The sequence below is a fragment of the Notamacropus eugenii genome, chromosome 4 (genome assembly GCF_028372415.1).
Source record: "Notamacropus eugenii isolate mMacEug1 chromosome 4, mMacEug1.pri_v2, whole genome shotgun sequence".
NCBI lineage: Eukaryota > Metazoa > Chordata > Mammalia > Diprotodontia > Macropodidae > Notamacropus > Notamacropus eugenii.
In genome coordinates this window covers 22,192,333-22,213,597 of record NC_092875.1, presented here as the reverse complement: position 1 = coordinate 22,213,597, position 21,265 = coordinate 22,192,333, and the positions used below count along the sequence as shown (strand labels likewise).

Sequence of the window (21,265 nt, the reverse complement as noted above, 5' to 3'; positions counted from 1 at the left end):
AACTAAGTCAGTCAGTCTAGTCCCACCCCCACATTTGACAGATGGAGAAACTAAGGCCCAGTAGATAGAGTATTGGGCTTGGAGTCAGGAGGACCTGAGTTCAAATCCAGCCTCAGACACTTCCGAGCTGTGTGACCCTAGGTCAATTCACCCTGTCTGCCTCAGTATCCTCATCTGTAAAATGAGTTGGAGAGGAAATGGCAAACCACTTCAGTATCTTTACCAAGAAAACTCCCAAATGGGGTCACGAAGATTCAAACACAACTGAAAAATGACTGAACAGAGTGAGGAGACTTGCTCAAGATCACATAGGTAAAATGTGGCAGAACTGGGCACTGAAACTTCATCCACTGGATTTAGAGACAGGAACACCGGAGTTCAAATCCCACCTCAGATATTCATTAGCTATGTGATCCTATACAAGTCCTTTCGTCTCCCTGGGTCTCAGTTTCCCTCTCTGTCAAGTGAGGGCTATTCAGCTCTAAGATCACTCCCAGTTCTGAATCAGGGTAAGTCCCAACCACTCCCCATTGCACCACCCACTGTATGCACCAAGTCCCCATCTGGGAGTCTCCAAAGGAAAGGACTTGTACCAGCAGCAAAGAGCCCTCCCCCCTACCCACCCTGGCTTCTGTCTTCTCTGACCTCTTTCCAAAGGGGGCAAAGGAGGAGAACATTGCCCCTCTAACCAAATCACAAGCTCAAAGCTCTAGCTCTGGAAGAGACCTCAGAGGCCACTGAACTTAGCCCTTCCTTAGACAAAAGGGGAAACTGAAGTTAAATCTCTTGCCCTGGGGTATGCAGGAAGTTGCCCAGATTTAAAAATGGAGAGAAGATCAGAGGCCATCCAGCTGAACTCCCTCATTTTACAAGAGAAGGAACAAAGACCATAGGAAATGAAATAACTTGCCCAAGATAACACAGGTGGTTAGAGACGCCAAGAAGGGGCCAGCGGGTCAGAGGGCAGCGAATACTCACTCCATAATCTTCTTTCGGCGCCGTTTGTTGTTGTCACTGGGGTGGTGCCGATAGGTCCCATAGTCAAAGAGAGAGTCCATGGGGGCTTTCTTGGGGGCAGGAACGACGGAGGACTCATAGATGGTGGACTCCAGCAGGTCCATGGGGTTGGGCATACCCTTGCGGAATGCCCCATGGAACTTCATGCGCAGGTTCTGCCGGGCATCCCCCTGGGCAGGTGCACTTCGGCTCAGCTCCCCTCCTGCTGAGGGTGAGCCATCCTCCCCTTCAAACAGGTTGGCCAAGGAAGAGAGGGGGAATGTCTCTCCTGAAGGTCCACTCTCATCCCCAGGGGGCTCGCCCACTTCCCCAGGGCTGGGTCTAGGGGACTCTTCAGGATCCGTCATGCCTGGCACCTGGTTTCCTCCCACTGATGGCTTACTCTACAAGAAAGAAGAAAGGTAAGCCGAGGTGGAGGTGAGGGTTGAACAGCATCTTAGAGCAGTGGGGAACTGACTTCCCTAGTTAGGGAGGGCCCAGACCCAGGGCCACCCAGGGCTTTGGAGAAACCCTGCCTTTCTGCTGTGGGACAGGCCAGTGCCCAGGACCATCCAGGCCCCCCTAAGAGGGAGCCAGGGGACTGAGCTAAAGGTCCCCTGCCCAGGCAGCCCGTCTGCAGACACTGGGACTAGGGCTGGCTGTCGTCTCAAAGAAGCCGTTGTAATTAGAGGGGACTTCAACTGTGGGACAGGCGGTCTCTCCTAGATGTGGTTGTGCTTGGCCAGCCCCAGGAGCGGGCACAGAACAGGCCCTTCTTTCATAGAACCTATAAATACTGAGTGACCATAGGAGCCCAGCCCAAGAGCCAGGATACACCAAGGGATTGCCAGCATTTAGAGAAGGAAATCTTAGCTGCCTCCCACTCCCACCCAAGGACCCACACTGAAAGCCCCCAGACTTGGACACTTGACAAGAAGAGGGTGGAGCTCCCCTAAGGGAGCCAGGATGTGTACAGGCAGTGGGCAAAAAAAAAAACAGAAGACCACTGGGTTTGGAGCCAAGGAATCCTAGAACATGCCATGCTGTCCCAGGTTCAAATACTGATTCTGATGCTTACTAACTAGGCAACCCTAGGTGAATTATAACTTCTCTTGGTCTCGGTTTTCCCGGTTGTAAAATGAGGGAGAGAGACCAGATGCGAGGTATATTGGCATAGAGTATAGAGGGCTGAACTTGGAGACAGGAAGATATGAATTCAAATCCTGTCTCAGGCACTTACCTTTTGACTGGGCAAATCCTGAGCCTCAGTTTCACTATCTATAAGATGGGGGTGGGAGGGTTGGACTAGGTGACCTCTGAGGTCCCTTCCAGTTCTAAATCTATAAAATTATGAAATTACTTCTTGTGTAACCAGAGAGTTTTGCCTCTCTGGTCTTCAGTTTCTCCCTTTGTAGAAAAGGAAGGGGTTGGACTATGATCAATAGATCAATGAATCTATGATGCATATGTCTCCTGATATGTCCTCGAACTGTGCCGTTAGAAGCTGAGAAACTGAGTCAAAGTGTTGAAAGAATAGGAATAGTTACTGATACCTAAACCTGGAAGGGTCAAAACAGAGAAAGAAAATTGTAGACCAATTTCCTTAATGAACAGAGATGCCAAAATTTTAAATAAAATATTAGCAAAAAAATTAATTTATTATTAATTTATCACAAGAATAATACACTTTGATCAGGAGAATAGGAATGGGGAAGACAATGCAGTGGGTGAGTGGGGATGGACACAGGAGGATAGGGGGTTCCCTATCTATAGGACAAGCACATAAGGAACTGAGATTTGTATAGTATTTGGATGAGAGCTTAATTTGGGGTCAGAAAACCTGGATTCAAATTCTGATTCTACTGCCTGCTACCTGGGAGATTTTGGACAAATCTTCCTGAGCATCTGTTACAACTTGGTAAAAATGAGGGGGCTGAAAAAAAAAGAATTTTTTAAAATGAGAACATGGCTGTAAGAAATGATGAGCAGAATGGTTTCAGAAAAACCTAAAAAGACCTACATGAACTGATGCAAAGTGAAGTGAGAACACTGTACACAGTAACAGAAACATTGTAATAATGATAAATGTTAATTACTTAGTTCTTCTCAGCAATACAGTGATGAAAGACAATTCCAAAGGACTCAAGGTGAAAAATGCTGTCCACCTCCAGAGAAAGAACTGAGAAAGTGTGAATGCAGATTGAAGCAGACTATTTTTCACTTTTATGTGTGGGTTTGTTTTCGGGGGGTTTTTTGGTCTGTCTTTTTTCACAAACATGACTATTATGGAAATACATTTTGCACGTGTATTATCTATGTCAAATTTTCTGCCTTCGGGGGGGAGGAGAAAATTTAGAACTCAAAATTTTTAAAAATGAATGTTAAAAATTGTTTTTACATGTAATTAAAAATATATATAAAATTTTTTTAATGAGAACATGAAACTAAATGACTTGTGAGGTCTCTTGGTCTTTTGATCCAAGTCATTTCACCTCAGCCTCAGTTTCCACATCTGAAAAGTGGGGGTAATAATACTCATTTTACCTGTGTCATAGGGTTGTCACAGGGATAAAAGTGTTTTGCAAACCTTAAGGTGCTATTAACATTTCAGCTATTTTTATTACAGGAATGAAGGAAGTATGGTTAGAAAGGTCAGAAAAACCTGGGTTCAAGTCCTTTCTTTGACAGATATTGGTTGTGTAGCCCTGGGCAAGTCACTCAACCCCTCAATGCTAGGACAAGTCTCTAAGACTACAAGTTATAGCTCAGTGACTGATCTGCACTGACAAAGGGAATTTCCCTACTAGGAGTCCATCCCCTTCCCTTCCCTCCCCCAAAACCCAACAGCAAAATTTCAGGAAAGTCATTTGACTTCTGTGGGCCTTAGTTTCCTCATCTGTGAAATGAAGAGCTTGACTGGGTTATTTCAAAGGACCTGGCCAGCCCTAGAACCTATGGACCTGTCCACATCCTTCCTTGACCGTTAGTATCACCCTCATGGCCCACCTGCAGGGAGGGATCCCAAGCCAAGGTCGGGGGCAGGCAGCCCTCTGTGGACAGCAGCCTGGAAAGAATGCATCCTCTTGGTTAGGCAGCTTGGCGCTGGCTGCAAATTTCCTGGAGCTTCTAACTATCCCACTCTTAGGGCTGCGTCTGGAACTTTTTTGCTTGTTTTTCTTAATTGGCACAAACACATTCCCCATGTTACACTTCCCCACAAAAAAATACACATACATATACACAGTCATAAATCAAGAATTTGGCTTTTGTTTGCCCTGTGGTCAGCCAAGGACAAAAAAACGGCTAAGAGGTCTTAGGTCAGAGGGAGAGATGAGACTCCCCCTAAGGGGGAAGACCATGAAGGATGAGGTCCAGGTGGGAGCCATTTGGGAAACCAGCATATGTTCCCTAAGCTGGGAGCACTCCCACAGAAGGAGGAAGGGAAGGGGGGAAAGAAATGAGTATTTATTAAGAACCTACTATGTGCCAGGCACTGTGCTAAGTACTTTACTAATCTTCTCATTTGATCCTCACACCAACCCTGCTATTATTATCCCCCTTTTATAGATGAGGAAACCAAGGCAGGGAGCAGTTAAGTGACTTCCCCAGGATCACATGGCTAATAAGTACCTGGATTTGAACTTAGTTCTTCTTCAAGCTTGGCTCTGTCCAGTGGGCCACCAAGCTACCAGGATAGTAGGCCTGGAAATGCTAGACTTGACTTGGTGGTCAGTCATTCTGGCAATAGACCAGCCAGTCATTTTGGGAATGGGCTAGCCAGTTCATCTCTGACATTCAACCATCTTCCTTCAGGAAAAGCAGATGGGGATGTCAGTCATGTCATTAACAGGAATAGCCTGTTAATGACACGTCTTTTCATTTCCTGGGCAGCCAAAGAGCCTAGAGGGGGCAAGGAGATGTTTAATATAGTGCAGGGACCACCACAACGGTATAATTTAGATACTGGAGTTCTGAGTCAGGGCAAGGTTCAACTCCTAGGTGGAAGCCTTCCCCTAGATACATGCTTAGCCTCCCCAGGACTCCCTCATTCACCAGAAGAATTCAAGATGGATTTTCTTTATAATAATATATAATAATATAATAACAAGATCCCTCTCTATCTACACTGCGTGTGTCTTGTGTAAACCTAGTTATGTACCTATCATTACCATTTAAGTTCCTTGAGGTCAGGAGCTGATTTTGCTTTCTCTTTGTAGCCACAGTTCTCAGCATAGTGCCTGGGACTTAGGGTATAACTGAGAAATGCTTATCGACTAATGGATTGCTTGATCGATGCTTGACAATGTCATCTTATGGAGGGTAGGGACTGATTTTGTTTTTGTGTCCCAGTTCTCAGCACAGTGGCTGGTCCATAAGTGGCAATTAATTAATGTTTTTTGATAAATGGATTGCTTGATCAGATCCTTGAGAGAATGTAAGCACTTTGTGTAAATAGCAGGGGCTATGTGTGCTAATAGGCACTTAAAAGAGACATAGGGATCTATTTGATTCTCAACCAAAAGTGAGCTCTTGGTCACTTTGACTGCCTCCAGTCCAGGAGCCAAATTCCCTGTCCATCCTGCCACAACTCCAAGGAAACAATGCCTCCCACCCAAGAGTAACAAGTCCTCAGCTAGAACACAAAGTCTACTGACTTAACATCAGAAAATGGGAAATTGGCTCCATAACTTGGCTAAGCTGGAATCACAATGTCCAAGTAGAAAGAACCTCAGAAGCCATCTGGTGAGAGTAAGAAACCCAGAATTCACCTGAAGACCCCCAGAGAGGGAGATATCCCACCATCACCTGAGGGAGCCCATTCTACCATGGGACAGCTTTCAGGATTAGGAAGCCTTCTTCAGCAATAAGACAAAATTGGCCTTCTTACAACTTCTACCTATTAATCCTGGTTCTCCCCTTGGGTTACGTGTCCTAGATGCCTTTGAAGGGCCTTCAAACACTAGTCCCTAAGAGTCTCCCCATGGTGGCCGCAGTCAGCCTCAATCTACTCACCAGGCTGTGAAACACCCACTGGGGCTGTTCTGCTCACACACCAGCTTCATCCCCATCCTGTAAATCTTTGTTCACAGATCCTAGATCTGGTTTTGGAAGATGGCATCCAGTCGAACTACCTCACAGATGGGGACACTGAGCCACAAGGAAGAATTGGCTTACCCAGGTCACACAGGCAATAAGGGGCAGAGATGAGATTTGAACCTAGGACCTCTGATCCCAAGACCACACTGACTGCCCTTTAGGCTCCTAGGCTCAAAAATATGGACCTGGGAGGGCCATCTACTCCAATCTCCTCATTTTCAGAGGATTCTGAGGCCAAGAGATAACTGAGAGGAGCAACTAGATGGCACAGTGGGTAGGGCACTCGCCTTAGAGTCAGGAGAATATGAGTTCAAATCCAGCCTTAGACATACTAGCTGTGTGACCTTGGGCAAGACACAACCCCACTTGTCTCCAAAAGAAAATAACAAATTTAATGAGTACCTATGTCGGACTTCAAATCAAGAAGGTCTGAGTTCAGGCACTTCCTAGCTGACCTAACTCAAAAATTTACTAACTGTTTGACCCTAGACAAATAATGGAATCTCTGTGTACCTCAGTTTCCTCATCTGTACAACAGATAATAATAGCACCTGCCACATAGGATATGAGATATGTGCATAAAATGTTTTGCAAATCAAGAAATACTACTACTATTGATATTATTGTCAGAAGTGATTTTCCTAAGGTGATGCTGGCAGCAAGTGGTACAACCAGGATTTGAATGCAGGACCTTTGGCTCCAAAGCTGATATGGCTGATGTCTCATGCTATTGTCATGCCTCCATCCCTTCCCAGAAAATCCTCAGCCCTCCTCTCTGCTTCTTCAAATCAACCCCATCCTTCCCAGCCCAAACAAAGCCTATAGCTTTCAGGGAGCCCACCCAGATTGCTCCAACCCAGGCCTTACTGTCTTGCATAGACTGGCCTTCAATGGAATATTTGAAAGAAGTTTTGAACTGGAGTCCAGAGAACTGGCTTCAAATCATACTACTGACATTTACGATCAATGTGACCATAGGCAAGCCTCTTTGAGCCTTGGTTTCTTTATCTGTAAAGTGAGGGGGTCAATTTCAATAGCATCCCTCTAAATCTATGATCCTATGAATAAAGAGCACTTGAGTCAGTAAGGTCTGGGTTCAAAGCCTGCCTCTGACACTTACTGGATGCCTCTGCCTCCATTCCCTCACCTATAAAATGGGATAATAATAGCGCCAACCTCCCATGGTTGTTATGAGGCACAAATGAAATACCACCTGTAAAACTCTTTGCAAATCGCAAAGTGCCATGTAAATGCCAGTAATTTTTGTTAAGAACCGGTGTTTGACCTTGAAAGAATTACATGAACTGATGCAGAATGAAGTGAGCAGAACTAGAACAGTGTACACAGTATCCGTAACATTGTAACAGTGCTTAACTGTGAACGATTTAGCTGTATTCTCAGAGCTACAAAGATCCAAGACAATCCCAAAAGATTCAGGACGAAAAATTTGATCTACCTTCAGGGAGAGAACTGATGGAGTCTGAACGCAGACTGAAGCATACTATTTTTCACTTCATTTTATTTTATTTTTTGGTTCAAGTTTTATTCCACAAAATGACTAATATGGAAATACATTTCATATGATTACCTGTGTATAACCTATATTGAATTGCTTACCATCTCAGGGAAAGAGATAATTTGGAACTCAAAATTTTAAAAAACAAATGTTAAAAATTGCTTTTACATGTAATTGGGGGAAGGGATGGTATTTAAAAAAAAAAAGAACTGCTATTTGAGAAAAAGATTTGGATCTCTGGACCACAAATTAAAAGTATAGGAATAATTAGCTCCTGGCTAGGATTCAGTTGTACCTAAAAAGAGCTTGTATGAATCTATTGTCCTAGAATCTGTCAATCTAATTGAACAAAGTTGAAACTGAAAAAGAAGTAAAGAAAATTGTTGACATACCTTCCAAGGAAGATGGGTGCCTCCGAAAATGAAGAAAAAGTAGCAGATAACCAGAAATTCACAGGAAATAAAAATCAAGAAAAGAACCGATAATAAACAAAATCCATCACACACTAATGCATGGTTGGTGGAGCTGTAGACTCATCCAACTACTTTGGAGAACAAATTTGAATTATGCAAAGAGAGTGACTAAAATGTGCATATCCTTGGATCCAGAGAATGAACTGCTGGACATGCGCTCCAAGGAGGTCAATGATAAATTTGATCAGTGAAAAGAAGGGGGCACATCTACACCAAAGTATTTAGGGAAGCATTTTTTTGGTGGCAACCAAATAGATGCTCCTTGATTGGGGAATGGCTAAACAAGTTGTGGTCCATGAATAAAAGGAATGTATTTGGACTTTAAGAAATTAGTATAGTGAAAAAAAAGGAAGGCTACTACGAACCAATGTGAAGCAAAGTGAGAAAACCTGGAACAAGGAAGACAACACACCCAGTACCTCCAACAACAACCCAATAACCAAAATGGAATATTGTGAAATTGTCCTGACCAAGCTTGGTACCACAGAAGAGATAGAAAAAGGATCCTCTACCCCTCTCTGGCTTCTTTGCAGAAGTGGGGGCCTGTGGGGATGGAATATCATATACAATGTCAGACTTTTAAAAAATGTTGGCTAGTTTTGATGAACATTTTTATTTTTCTTCTTGATTATAAGGAATGGCTCTCCATGTATTGTACAGGATTCAAAAACAAAAGACATCAATGAAAATTTATTTTAAAATAAATAAAATCCTGACCTTTAGCTGTCTACCTCAAATGTATAAAGTATTGATAACCAGCAAGACATGCTGGCAATTCAAGGGTCTGAAAGCCAATATAACCTCAGAGGTTGGGTGGGAGCATTAACCTTTATAAACTACCATGTGTAAGGTGGGTAGGTAGGTGACACAGTAGATAGAGTGCTAAGCCTGGACTCAGGAATACCTGAGTTCAAAACTGGTCTGAGACACTTATTAGCTGCATGACCCTGGGCAAGTCACTTAATCTTGTTTGCCTCGGTTTCCTCATGTGTAAAATGAGCTGGAGACAGAAATGGCAAACCTCTCTGGTATCTTCACCAAGAAAACCCCAGGTGAGATTAAAAAGAGTTGTACATGACTGAATGACAAAAATGTATACAGAGCTTTCAGGTTTGGGAAAAAAAAAAAAAGGAATGTCTGGTTGATTTTATTATTTGATCATCACAGCTACCCTGTAAGACAAATACTGCAGATGTTATAGGATAGGACCAGGGCCTGGACCTGCCATTTCATTGCTATAGGGAACTCCCTTCACCAATACAAGTCAGCAGCTTCTCTGCAATTAGAGTCTGAGGGCAGGGGTTCCTAATCTGGGGTCAGTTTTTTAATAGTTTGATAAATGCATTTCAATATAATTGGTGTCCTTTGCAATCCTGTGTATTTTCTCTGAGGCACCTGAAAGTATTATTCTGAGAAGGGGAACGCAGGCACCCTCTAACTAACTGCACCCAAAGGTTAAGCGTCTGGGCACAGTCACATGGCCAAAATGTGTCATAGGCAAGAACTGAACACAGACTTTCTGACCGTGAGGTCGGTCACCACACCACACTCTTACAGACATGGAAACTGAGGCTCAGACTTTCTCATGGGGCTGTGAGTGGGGACAGTGGATAGAGCAATGGTCCTGAAGTTCAAATCTCACTCAGATAACTGACTAGATGTGTGACCTTGGGCAAGTCATTTAACCTCTATCTGCCTCAGTTTCCTCAACTGTAAAATGGGGATACTAACAGCACTTACCTCACAGGGTTGATGTTAAGACCAAATGAGCTAACACTTGTAAAGCACAGTATCTAACACATAGTAGGTGCTACATAAGTGCTAGCTATTCTTATTATTGCTGAGGGCCCTATAGCTGGTGAGTATATGAGATTAGGTTTGAACTCAGCTCTCTTCGGTCTTCAAATCTATCCTTCTGTCCATTTTTCCCTGTTATCTCTCAGGGACTGACTGGAGAAATCGATCTCATTCCAAAGTAACCCAAGTGGTACAAGTCAGGGGGTAATAATGCACCAAGAGGAGAAACTGCTGCCATTCCCTGTGGTGGCTGGCATCCAGAGCACCCATAGGTGCCATCTGCATTCCTCGCCAAGAGAGCCGAGGGATCCAAACTCAGGGGGCTGTTGGCACCACCCTAGCTCTGGAGAAGACTCACCAGAGCTTAAGATAGCACCTGGCACATAGTAGGAGTTTAATCAATGTTTAGGGACTGATCGACTAATGCGGAAAAGGGTAAATTAAGAGAGTGCTCGGTACACTGAAACAACCCTTCTCTTCCAAAGGGAGGCGTGTCTGCTGTGGGTGGGTACCAGTTTATTTCTTGTTCAGATCAGTCTTCCAACCATGTAATTTTGCATTCCACACTGGAGCCAAATGACAACTTAGCAGGGTGTGTGTGCATGTGTGCGTGCGTGTGTGCTTGCACATTCATGAATGGATGTTTGTGTTTACATGGGTACAACCACGTATGTGGGCATAGAATCATGCAATTAACAATGAGAAGGGACAGAATTACAGAATCCCAGAGCAAGAAGGGAAAGAACATGGACTCTGCAGACTGGGGACCTGGGTTCAAATTCTGTCTTTTGCTACATATTAGCTCTGGGAGCTTATACAAGTCACTTCCTCATTCTCAATAAAAAAACTAAGTGCTTTAACTGAATACAGTGCTGAGCTAGTTACTGCATTTAAAGCCTCTGTCCCTGCCTTCTAGGAATTTATACCCAAAGAGATAGCTTGCTAATGGCCATATGTGCAAAGAATATAGTACAGAACGTAGAACACAGAACAGGGAATGTCAGAGCTGGGAGGGAACTTAGAACAGGGAATGTCAACGCTGGGAGGGGGCTTTATAGAGCACCTAGTTCAGCTTCTTTTTATAGAGGAGGAAACTAAGACTTTCTTCACAGGGAGAGGAATTGACTTGTCTAAGGTCACATAGTCTCATCACATAGTCTCTTGGGATATAATACAGCTTCTTGAAAACTCAGTCACCTTCCAGCCTTGTTCTGCTAAGGAATGTACCTAGGACTACCTTATATGATTTTTTATCATGTTTGGGTGAACGTAGAACCTAGAAAAATGGTTCTCTTCCAAAAGATCTAGAATGATGGGTTCTCAATCTGGAATGGTAGCTGGGTCAAGGACAGTATTTTTTTCATACTAGAGTTTGGGTTCCTGGGTTCCTAGGCTGGTACAGCAGAAAGTAGGGAGCTGAGAACCTCCCTCCAAATGAGCTTCCTTAGTCCAGGTTTCTAGAAGGGGGATCTTTCTAGGTCACTTCTGAAAATTTTCTTTTCTAATCCATTATCACTCATTTTCTTGGGTCATCTCCTGCATGAAGTCAAGGAAGACCACCCCCTCCTCCCATTGACTAGCAAAAGGTGTCTCCCACAATGACTTTGTGCTAGAGAAAAGCAAGCAATATGAGAGATAGTGTGACTCAGTGGACAACTTGAAGAAGTGACTTAGCTTTCTTGGGTCTCAATTTCCTCATCTATAAAATGAAGGGGTTGTCCTTGATGACCTCTGAGATACCTCCTAGCTCTAGATAACATCAATAATAAATCTGATTCCATGATCATGAGCAAGTATTCTGAGCCTCAACATTCTCATCTATAAAATGGGGATAATAATACCTATCTCACAAGGTCATCATGAAGTTCAAATGACAACATTTACCAAAACTCGATCTCTCTGTGCCTCATTTTGTTGTTATTGGGTCATTTCAGTCGTGTCTGACCCTTGGTGACCCCATTTGGGGTTTTCTTGGCAAAGATACTGGAGTGGATTGCCATTTCCTTCTCCAGCTCATTTGACAGATAAAGAAACTGGGACGAACAGGGTGAAATAACTTGCCATGAGTCACCCACCTGACTCCAGGTCTGGCACTCTCTCCACTGCACCACCTAGCTGCCCTAAGCCTCTGTTTCCTGGGTTTGGAATCAGGAAGACTCATCTTCCTGAGTTCAGATCTGGCCTGAGACACTATCTGGGTGACCCTGGCCAAGTTTGCCTGTTTGCCTCAATTTCTTTATCTGTCAAACGCGCTGGAGAAGAAAATGGCAAACCACTCAGGTATCTTTGCCAAGAAAACCCCAAATGGGGTCACCAAGAGTTAGACATGACTGAAAATGACTGAACAACCACAAAATAAGGGGGTTGGACATGATCCTAAGACTAAAGCCCATTATGTCAATGTGAGTTATGAGATGAAAGAGAAGAATGGGGGGGATTCAAGGAGTCCCCTTTGGGGATCACATGGAAAAGTTTGGGAACCATCATCTTAGAAGAAACCCAAAACTCAACCCCAAACTGACCTTTCCAACAACTCCTCTGCTTGTTGACTTTCTGGACTGATTCTTCCCTCCATCCCACTTCACAGTTAACCCCAGTCACCATGTCAACTCATGCCCCAGGGTCAGAAACCAGCCTAACCAGTCTTTGTGAGAACAAATCAGGGGCAAAGAAGCAAAATCTCTAGCCTCAAGGCTACTTAAAATTTCAAGAGCTTGTTCCATCCCACACCTCACCCCACAGCTGGGGAGTCCTACACTATTCTGGAGCCAGAAGAGATCTCAGAGGTCATTTTACAAATGAAGAAACTGAGGGGTGCCCAGAAAAGTGATGTGACTTACTCAAGGCTATGCAGGCATGACTGGCTTTCCACTATAACCACCCTGACTAAAACACCTGGTGAGCCTTTGGACCTAGTACTAGGGGAGAGGGGTCTGTATCCCAGCTCAGACTAAAGCTTCCTATTATTATTATCCTCTATAATTATAATATATTATGTAACTACATATAACTATAACATCATATTATATAATATACTACATAACTAGAATATTATACTTTATATCTATATTACATAACATGTAATTATAATATTGTATAGCTATAATATAGTACATTATTATACATTATATTGTATTATCATAATATTAACATTGAGAGTAATAATAACATCGTATAGTGCTTTAAGACGTGCAACATGTTATCTCCTTTGCTTCTCACAATTGCCCTCTGGAGGTAAGTGCCATTATTATCCTCATTGGATACAATCAACAGAGGGAGGGAGGCACCAGCATTAAAGGAAAGGCTTCTTTGCAGAAGGTGAGTCTTTAGCTGGGGTTTAAAAGTCCAGTAGCTGATAAGTGGCAGCTCTGGAACCCTCTCCAATGGAGATCTTTCACTATACACTGTCTCCCATGTTTACACATATAAACGTGTCTTGTTTCTACATTAGCTGTTTTCGTGTTTTTTCCCATATTGGACTGTGTACTCAAGATCAAGGAATTATCTTTTGCTTTTCTTTGTATTTCTGGAACTTCGTATATAGTACCTGGAATACAGTAGACACTTAATAAATGCCTTAACTTGACACAGTATGGTGTAATGGAGAGAAGGCTGAATCAAGAATCTGAAGATTCTAGAGTTGCTCCCTCCTCCCTGTGGGACCCTGGTCAATTCACTGGAGAATCCATTCCAAGCTATATGGGACCCTTGAGACCATCTACTCCAACCTTTTCATTTTACAGAAATATTAGGGTTTGTAATCCTAGAAACATTAGGCAAGAGACTTGTTCCAGCTCATACACATAGGAAATATTCAAGGCAGGATTCACATCTTCGTTCTTTGGTGGCAGACCCAAGTCTCCTTCCACTTCCTTCACCCCACTGCCCCTCCCATCCAGCCTCAGCCATTTCATTTACATGGCCATGGACTCCTCAGTCTTCTCATCTGTCAAATGGCCATAATAGTATTTGCACTCCCTCATGAAGAGGTTGTTAGACTGAACTGAGATAAGAAATGTTCAGTTTGCTTTGTAAACTATTAAGCTCTCTCAAAATCTAAGTTATTCTTTTTATTATCTGGCAGCTAGTTAGTGTAGAACGTGTATAGAGCATGGACCTTGAAGTAGGGAAGACCTGAATTGAAATTCTGCTTCTGATACAAGTAGCTCTGTGATTCTGATCACCCTTGTGATCCTCAGTTTCCCCTTCTATAAAATGAGAGTTGGACTTGAACGCTTAGGTCCTTTTCTGGCTCTAAATCTATGATCTTATGATCCTAGTTCCTCCTCAGTCACCTCAGCTGTGTGACTCTGGGTTAGACAGTTCTTGCTACTATCATTTCAGTCATGTCTGATTCTCCATGATGCCATTTGGGTTTTTCTTGGCAGATGTACTGGAGTGGTTTGCCATTTCCTTTTCCAGCTCATTTTACAGATGAGGAAACTGAGGTAAACACGGTGAAGTGACTTGCCCAGGGTCACACAGCTAGTAAGCATCTGAGGCTGGATTTGAACTCAGGTCTTCCTGACTCCAAGTCCACTGCTCTATCCACTGAGCCACATAGCCACCCTCTGGGCAAGATACTTGCTATATTATACTATTATTATATCATATATTATTATTATCTATTATATATAGTATTTATATGTTATAACATTATACTCACTAAAATGAGTATAATGGCATTATAACAATAAATCAATCAAATGAGCTCCCTTACGTAAAGCACTTTGAAAACCTTAAGGACTTATAGAAATCTGAGTTATTATGATTTTTGGTAATATCAGTGGGAGGCCCTTTGCCTGCTCTGGTGAATGTGTGCTAAGAGAGGGATGCTGTTTCATCCCCATCTCCACTTCGGGCTAAGGAGAAGCAATCTGTCTTCAACAAAGAACCATCAGGTTTTGCCTGATCTCATGCTAATGTTGGCAAAAATTTATGAAATCCCTCTCTCCTGATGACGTGATGGAGAAAAGCTCCTTAAATCAGAGACAAGTTCTGACATGCCTAGAGCCCCACAGCCCTGATGAGAAAAGATGCTGGAGAGCTCAGGCCCCTTCCTCTTCAGGCCAAACTCATACTAAATCCATCCTGCCTGTTCCTGGGAATGGGATCATACGCCTTCCCCCAATAGAAGGGAGCAGCCATGCTGAGCACACCTGTTCCATAGTTCAGGCTCCTGCAAGAGCTGGTGATCTCTGAAAGATTATGGGAGATGTGCTGCAAAAGTGAAGAGAGGCCATCAGGTCTTGAATGAGGCAGCATGGGGTATTGGAAAGAGCGCCAGTGCTAGAATCAGAGAACCTGAGTTCAAAACCCACCTCCCACATCTACTACCTGCGCAACCTGGGACATGTCACTTAGTTTCCCTGAGTCTCAGTTTCCTTATCTGTAAAATAGGGAAGGTCTCTAAGGTCTCTTCTAGCTTTAGCTCTAAGATCTTATGAGTGAATGACTTATTTTCCCTGAGTCTCAATTTCCTCATCTGTAAAAATAAGGGGGTTAGACTAGAGGGTCTCTAGATCTCCTCTAGATCTATGATTTTCCATGATTTTCAAAAAAAAAAAAAAGGAAGAAAGTATAGGCTAGTGATCTTGACTTCTATTCTTGAAAAACAAATTCTAGAGTGAAACATTAAAGTGATAGTCAGAGAATATGCAGAAAGGGAAGCAATGATCAAGAACTTATGTGTCCAAAATGGCATTGTCAAGACCAAGTTATGGAGAAAGAATGGGTCAGGAAAGAAAATAAGAATTTGTTAACTGAAAATAATGTTGTCTCGTTAATTTTAAAAGAATGGATCATGCTAGACTAACCTCAATGACTTTTTTTTTTGACAGAATTAAGAGACTGATAGGTCAGGGAAAAGAGCAGCTAGATGGCTCAGTGGATAGAGTGGCGAGCCTGGAATCAGGAAGACCCAAGTTCAAATCTGACCTCAGACACTTGCTAACAAGGGGACCCTGGGCAAGTCACTTAACCTGCGTATGTCTTATTCCACTGGAGAAGGGAATGACAAACCACTCCAGTATCTTTGCTAAAAAAAAAACCAACAACAAACCATGGACAGCACTGGCATGCTATGGTCCATGGGATCACAAAGAGTTAGACATGACTGAAAGACTAAACAACATGTTAAGAGAAACCCAGAGATATCACTCACCTAGATTTCAGCAAGGCATTTAAAAGTCCCTCATGGAAAAAAGATGTGAGCTAGGAAATAGGATAAATAGGTAGATATAGAACTGGATGAATGGCCAAACACCAAGGACAGTCTTTAAAGGCTTAATATATATTTTCCTGCCTCCACATCTCTTAGTTCTGATTCCTTTGGTGCACTCATTCAGTTCTGTTTTGCCCTATTGAGCTCCCTGCTTCTATTCCAATTTTCACACAAGAGTCTTCCTAAAGTCTTCCTAAGGCACACACATCCAACCATGTCACTCTCCTTCTCAAGAATCTTCAATGGCTTCCTAATATTCCTAGGAAAAAATGCAGACTTTTTTGTTTGGTGCTTAAATCCCTCCACAATCAGAAGCCCAGTCTACCTTTCCAGACTTCTTTCACATTAACACTCCCCTTACGCACAATACATTCCAGTTAAAGTGGAGCATTGGCTGTTCTCTGTGCATGAAATTCTACCTCTCACCTCCATACCTAACTCTATGCCTGGACTGGTCTCCCTCCTCACCTCTGACATGTAGAATCTTTAACTTCCTTCAAGGCACCATTCAGATGCCAGCTCCTAGCACTGCCTTTCCTTACTCTCTCCTGCTCTTTTTGGCACTCTCCTCAACATACTAAAATCACTTTAGATTTTGTTGTATCTTCTGTCTCCTCTCCCCCAGCAGAATGTGAGCTCCTTGAGAACAGACACTGTTCTCATTTTTGTCTTTGTGTTTCCAGAGGCTGGCGCATCATCAGTATTAAATGAATGAATGAATCAATTAATGAATGAACTGGGAAGAAGGTTTCCTATAGAGTGCCTCAGGGACCTCAGCTCGATACTCTGCTATTTAACAGTTTTTTTTTTTCCTGTGGCTTAGATAAAGGCAGAGATGGCATGTTAATTTATACCAAAGGCTAGGAGGCATGGCCAACTCACTGGATGAGAGAATAAGAATCTTAAAAAATCATGACAGGTTAGAACAGGTTCTGAATCTAATTATATTGAATGCAAAAGGGAGATGAAGTCTTACCCTTGTATTTGAAAAACCAACTTCACAAGAACAAGATGATGGAGGAACCACTAGACAGCCATTCATTGGAAAAGATATAGGCATTTTAGGGGACTAGCTGAATTTGGATAGCTATGTAATATGACAGCCAATCAAAGCTAATGCCCTTTAAGGCTACATGAAGAGAGAGAACATTCAGGAATAAGGAGATGAGAGTCCTCCTATAATCTGCCCTGACGAGACCACACCTGGAGAACTGTGTTCAGTTCTGTGGAAAGTCATAGACAAGCTGTCAAGTACCCAGAGGAGGCGGGACTAAGTGACCTTGAGTCAGGACAACTCATCTCTCTGAGTTCAAATTTGGCCTCAGACACCTAGCATCTGTGTGACCCTGGGCAAGTAACTTTACCGTGTTTGCCTCAGTTTCCTTACCTGTAAAATGAGCTGGAGAAAAAAATTGGCAAACCACTGCCAGGAAAATCCTAAATGGAGTCATGAAGAATTAAACATGCCTGAAAAATGACCAAATAACAAACCAGAGGTAGATGGCCAGGAAACCTGAGTTCATGTCATATCAATCCATCACTAAGCATATTAAGTACCTACATTCTCTGTCCTAAAGTCTCTTCCAACTCTGACAGTCTGTACTTAAGGTCCCCTCCAACTCTAACTTTCTGGGCTTCATCTAAGCCTCTGCTCTGAGCCCTCTGTTCTCTCTCTACACTTTTGGGGATTTCATCATTTCCCATGGGTTCAGTGATCACCACTGTACATGCAGACAATTCTCATATCAACCTTAGACCCAACCTCCTGAACTCCAGGCTCCCATCACCAACTAGCTCAAGGTAATATTTGAAACCGAACTCATTATTTTTTTCTCCAAAACCGTCTCCTCTTCCTAACATCCCTATTTCTAAGAAGGGCTCCACCATCCTCCATTCCTATCCAGTACACACGACTGACTGCCAACAGAGTTTCATTACAGTGCTCAAGAACCTTCTCCACTCTGGAAGTTCTCACCACACCTGGACTTCCCACACTGGAAGTAGCCAGCCAACCCTGGAATACTCCCTCTAATTGGCTGGTTCCTCCTAGAACTTCCATTTTAAGCAGGACTCCTGGGTTTCCCTAGTCTTCATTCCTCTCCTGACTCACTTCCCATCAACACCCTCTCCAACTCTGATTTCCAGCTTCCTTTTCTCTATTCTTCTCCCATTAGAAAGTAATCACCTTGAAGTCAAGAACTGACTTTCTCTCTGCCTGTATTTGTATACACAGAGATTAGCACCAGTGATTAAAAAAGGATTGTCCACTTGACTTCAGGTCACGTAAATTCACCACCACTTCCTCAACCTTTCCCTCTCCCTCATCAATTACATTCCATCAGTTTTCACATCTTGTCATTTTTCTCCAGAACATCTCTTGTAAAAGTCCTGTGCCTTCCACCTCCCTGTCATCAGCCTTTATCATGCTTCATCACCTCAAACACGGGCTGCTGTAAGAGCCTCCAAACTAGCCTCCCTGCCTCAGGTCTCTCCTAGCTCCGATCCATCCTGCACACAGCTGATCTTCCTCTGGCACAAGTGGCCACAGCTGAAGAGCTCCAGGGGCTCCCTCTTATGACTAGGAGTTTCTACATGCTTGTTTTATTTCTTAACACAGGGTGTCTCAAAAGTCTTAGTACAGTTTGATGCTTCAGTGATTTAAACATACACATATCATTTCCCCAATTAGAATACAAGGTCCTTAACAGCAGACACTGTTTTTGACTTTCTTTAAAAAATTTTTTTGGATCCCCAACACTTAATACAGTGTCCAGAGCATCTACTAAGTGCCTCCATCCATGCCTGGTTTTTTAAAGCCCTTTAAAATCTAGATTCCAAGCTACCTTTCTGGGGTGATTGTGTCTACTCTCCTTTACACACTCTCTTCCAGCCAACTTTCAACCTATTTGCTATTTCCTGTATATAACAGTCCATTTACCACCTCCATGTCTATGCACAGGAGTCCCCTCCTGCCTAAAATGGAGAAGCCAGTCTCCCCTCTCACCTCTGCCTTGGAGAGAGCTCATGTTCTAACTCTCACCTTTGGCTCCAGGACACTGTAGCATGCTCAACAACCATACTCCCTGCTAAACCAGGTTAAGGTTAACTCATAGGCTTTGAGTTAGCGGAGTGTCTAACCCAACCATGTGAAGACTTTCCTCCATGAAATGAGCGGATGAGAACAATTTGTTCCAACAGCCATGAAGTCGACTGAAGCACTGTGGAGTGCTTTAGTGCTTGGTCAGATATGGAAGACACAAGGTCATCATCCACTGCATCCTGGCCATCGTGGGTCATCCTGACTTGCTGGACTTCGATGACTCAGAAAGAGAGAGTGAGGCTGATGACTTTGTGCAGCTCTGCCTCACTTAAATTCAGTGCACACACCAGTCAAGACAGCACCCATGATGTCATCGATCTTCATGGAAAACAAAGGACGAACAACATGTTCTACTTAGAGTGGCCATTCTAACCTAACCTCCAAGGTTCCTTGTGCCTCTCTTTAGGAAATCACTTTGCAAAAATTTTGCATTTATTTTTCAGGGTACATGTTGCCTCTCCTCTCCCTGAAAGAATATATTGAGCTCCTTATAGCCTGGGACTGTTGTCTTTGAGTTCCCAGCCTCATGCATGCAGTCTGGCACACAGTAAGTGCTTAATAAATGCTGATGGAATGAATGAATAACTCACATCACAAACTACCATCACATATCTTCAAGCACATTCCTGGACTATGTGCTAATTTTCATTAAAAAGATGTCTTAGATCAGTTATGCTAAAGGGAGCAGAGAGGTCAGGACCCATGGGAAAGAGAAGACATGAGGAAGGAGCACCGAATGGCCCCCTAGCACTGGACTCAGGGCCAGGCACATTTTTTTGGACTGGTCATGTGCTCTCAGAGATATAGGGAGCTCCTGGTAATGACACCCTTTACCAACAAAGATCAGCATCTTCTGTGCAGAATATAGACTTATAGGGTTACCTGAAGCATTGAAGAGACATGCCCAAGGTCACACAGCCAGTATGAGCTCCTGACTGTGAGGCCAAATTTTTGTGGAATCAACGTTTGTTGATTAACTGCTAAACAGAACAGGGCTGTGTGATTAATACTCAGCTCTCCTGGGCTATTCATTCCTATCCAGGAAGGGACATGCTGAAGGCCACCCCTCCTGACAAGATGGTGGTCAAACTTCCTACTAAGCACAGCTTATTTTAGGCTAGGTACAGGGTGTGCCCATCCTGCGATGTCCCTCCTGCCTTTGTAATCCTCCCATACGCTCTGGTGGGGAGTCAAAGCAGAGAGGAGAAAAGGGGAAATCTATAAGTCAGATACGTACTTTCTATGTGCCAGGAACTAGACTAAGTGCTAGAATACAAAGAGAGGCAGCTCCTCAGACCCTGCCCTCAAAGCGCTCATGTTCTAAGGGTGGTGACAACCCACACACAATTCAGCTCACACAAGATACATCCAGAGTAGCTGGAAGGCCATCTGAGGTAATAGGAGATTGCGGGAGCCCAGCAATGGAGCTTGCAATCAGAAGTCTACCTACTGCTGGCTGGAGGCTGGTCTATCTCCCCCACAGAAACCAGCTGCCCCCAAGAGCCTGGACGGTCACTCACTGGGTCTGAGCAGGCCAGGACAAGCTTAGCTCAGTAGAAGATGCTTTCAAACTGAAGGGGGAGATGGCTTCCCCCGGAAGAATGGAATGTTGGTCTAGGAGCCAGGGATGAGGAGAATTGGGAGGCTCTACTGGGACTGGGCAGGGGGGTGGCTGCAGGATCACGCCATCCCTGTGCCCAGATTGCCTTTCCTTCCTGGGCCCACAGGCTTATTTACCTAGTGCAGCTCAGGTTCTGCCTGCCCTGTCAAGCTTCCTGTTTGCTCAGACACAGAAGCTGTTTGTCCTGGGTTGCCCGTTACACAGATCCCTCCTCACCCCGCCCGCAGCCCCGGCCCTGGGACATCCTGTGTTCCCTCCAAACGGCCACTTCCCTCACACACAGTCCTATGTGTATGCCCCTGCCTGGCTGGCCCGGCCTCTGAGTGCACCTTTGAGAGGGACCTGCCCAACACAAACAGGGCCCTGCCCGGCGCCCAGCTCCAAGCTCTCTGAAGCAATGCTGCTATTCTGTGGAAGTGACTCACTGGGATCCAAGCCATCC

General features: G+C 43.8%; 1 protein-coding gene across 4 annotated transcripts in view; it reads right to left on the bottom strand.

Moving 5' to 3' along the window:
• Window positions 1-21,265, bottom strand: part of TRPV4 (transient receptor potential cation channel subfamily V member 4) — a 57,924-nt gene that overhangs the window by 24,199 nt on the left and 12,460 nt on the right. For all 4 annotated transcript variants that reach the window (XM_072600160.1, XM_072600159.1, XM_072600158.1 and 1 more), the window contains exon 2: window positions 979-1,400. In XM_072600160.1, coding sequence (XP_072456261.1) covers window positions 979-1,364 — 386 coding nt within the window. In that variant the 5' untranslated portion in view covers window positions 1,365-1,400. The remainder of the gene's footprint in view (window positions 1-978; window positions 1,401-21,265) is intronic.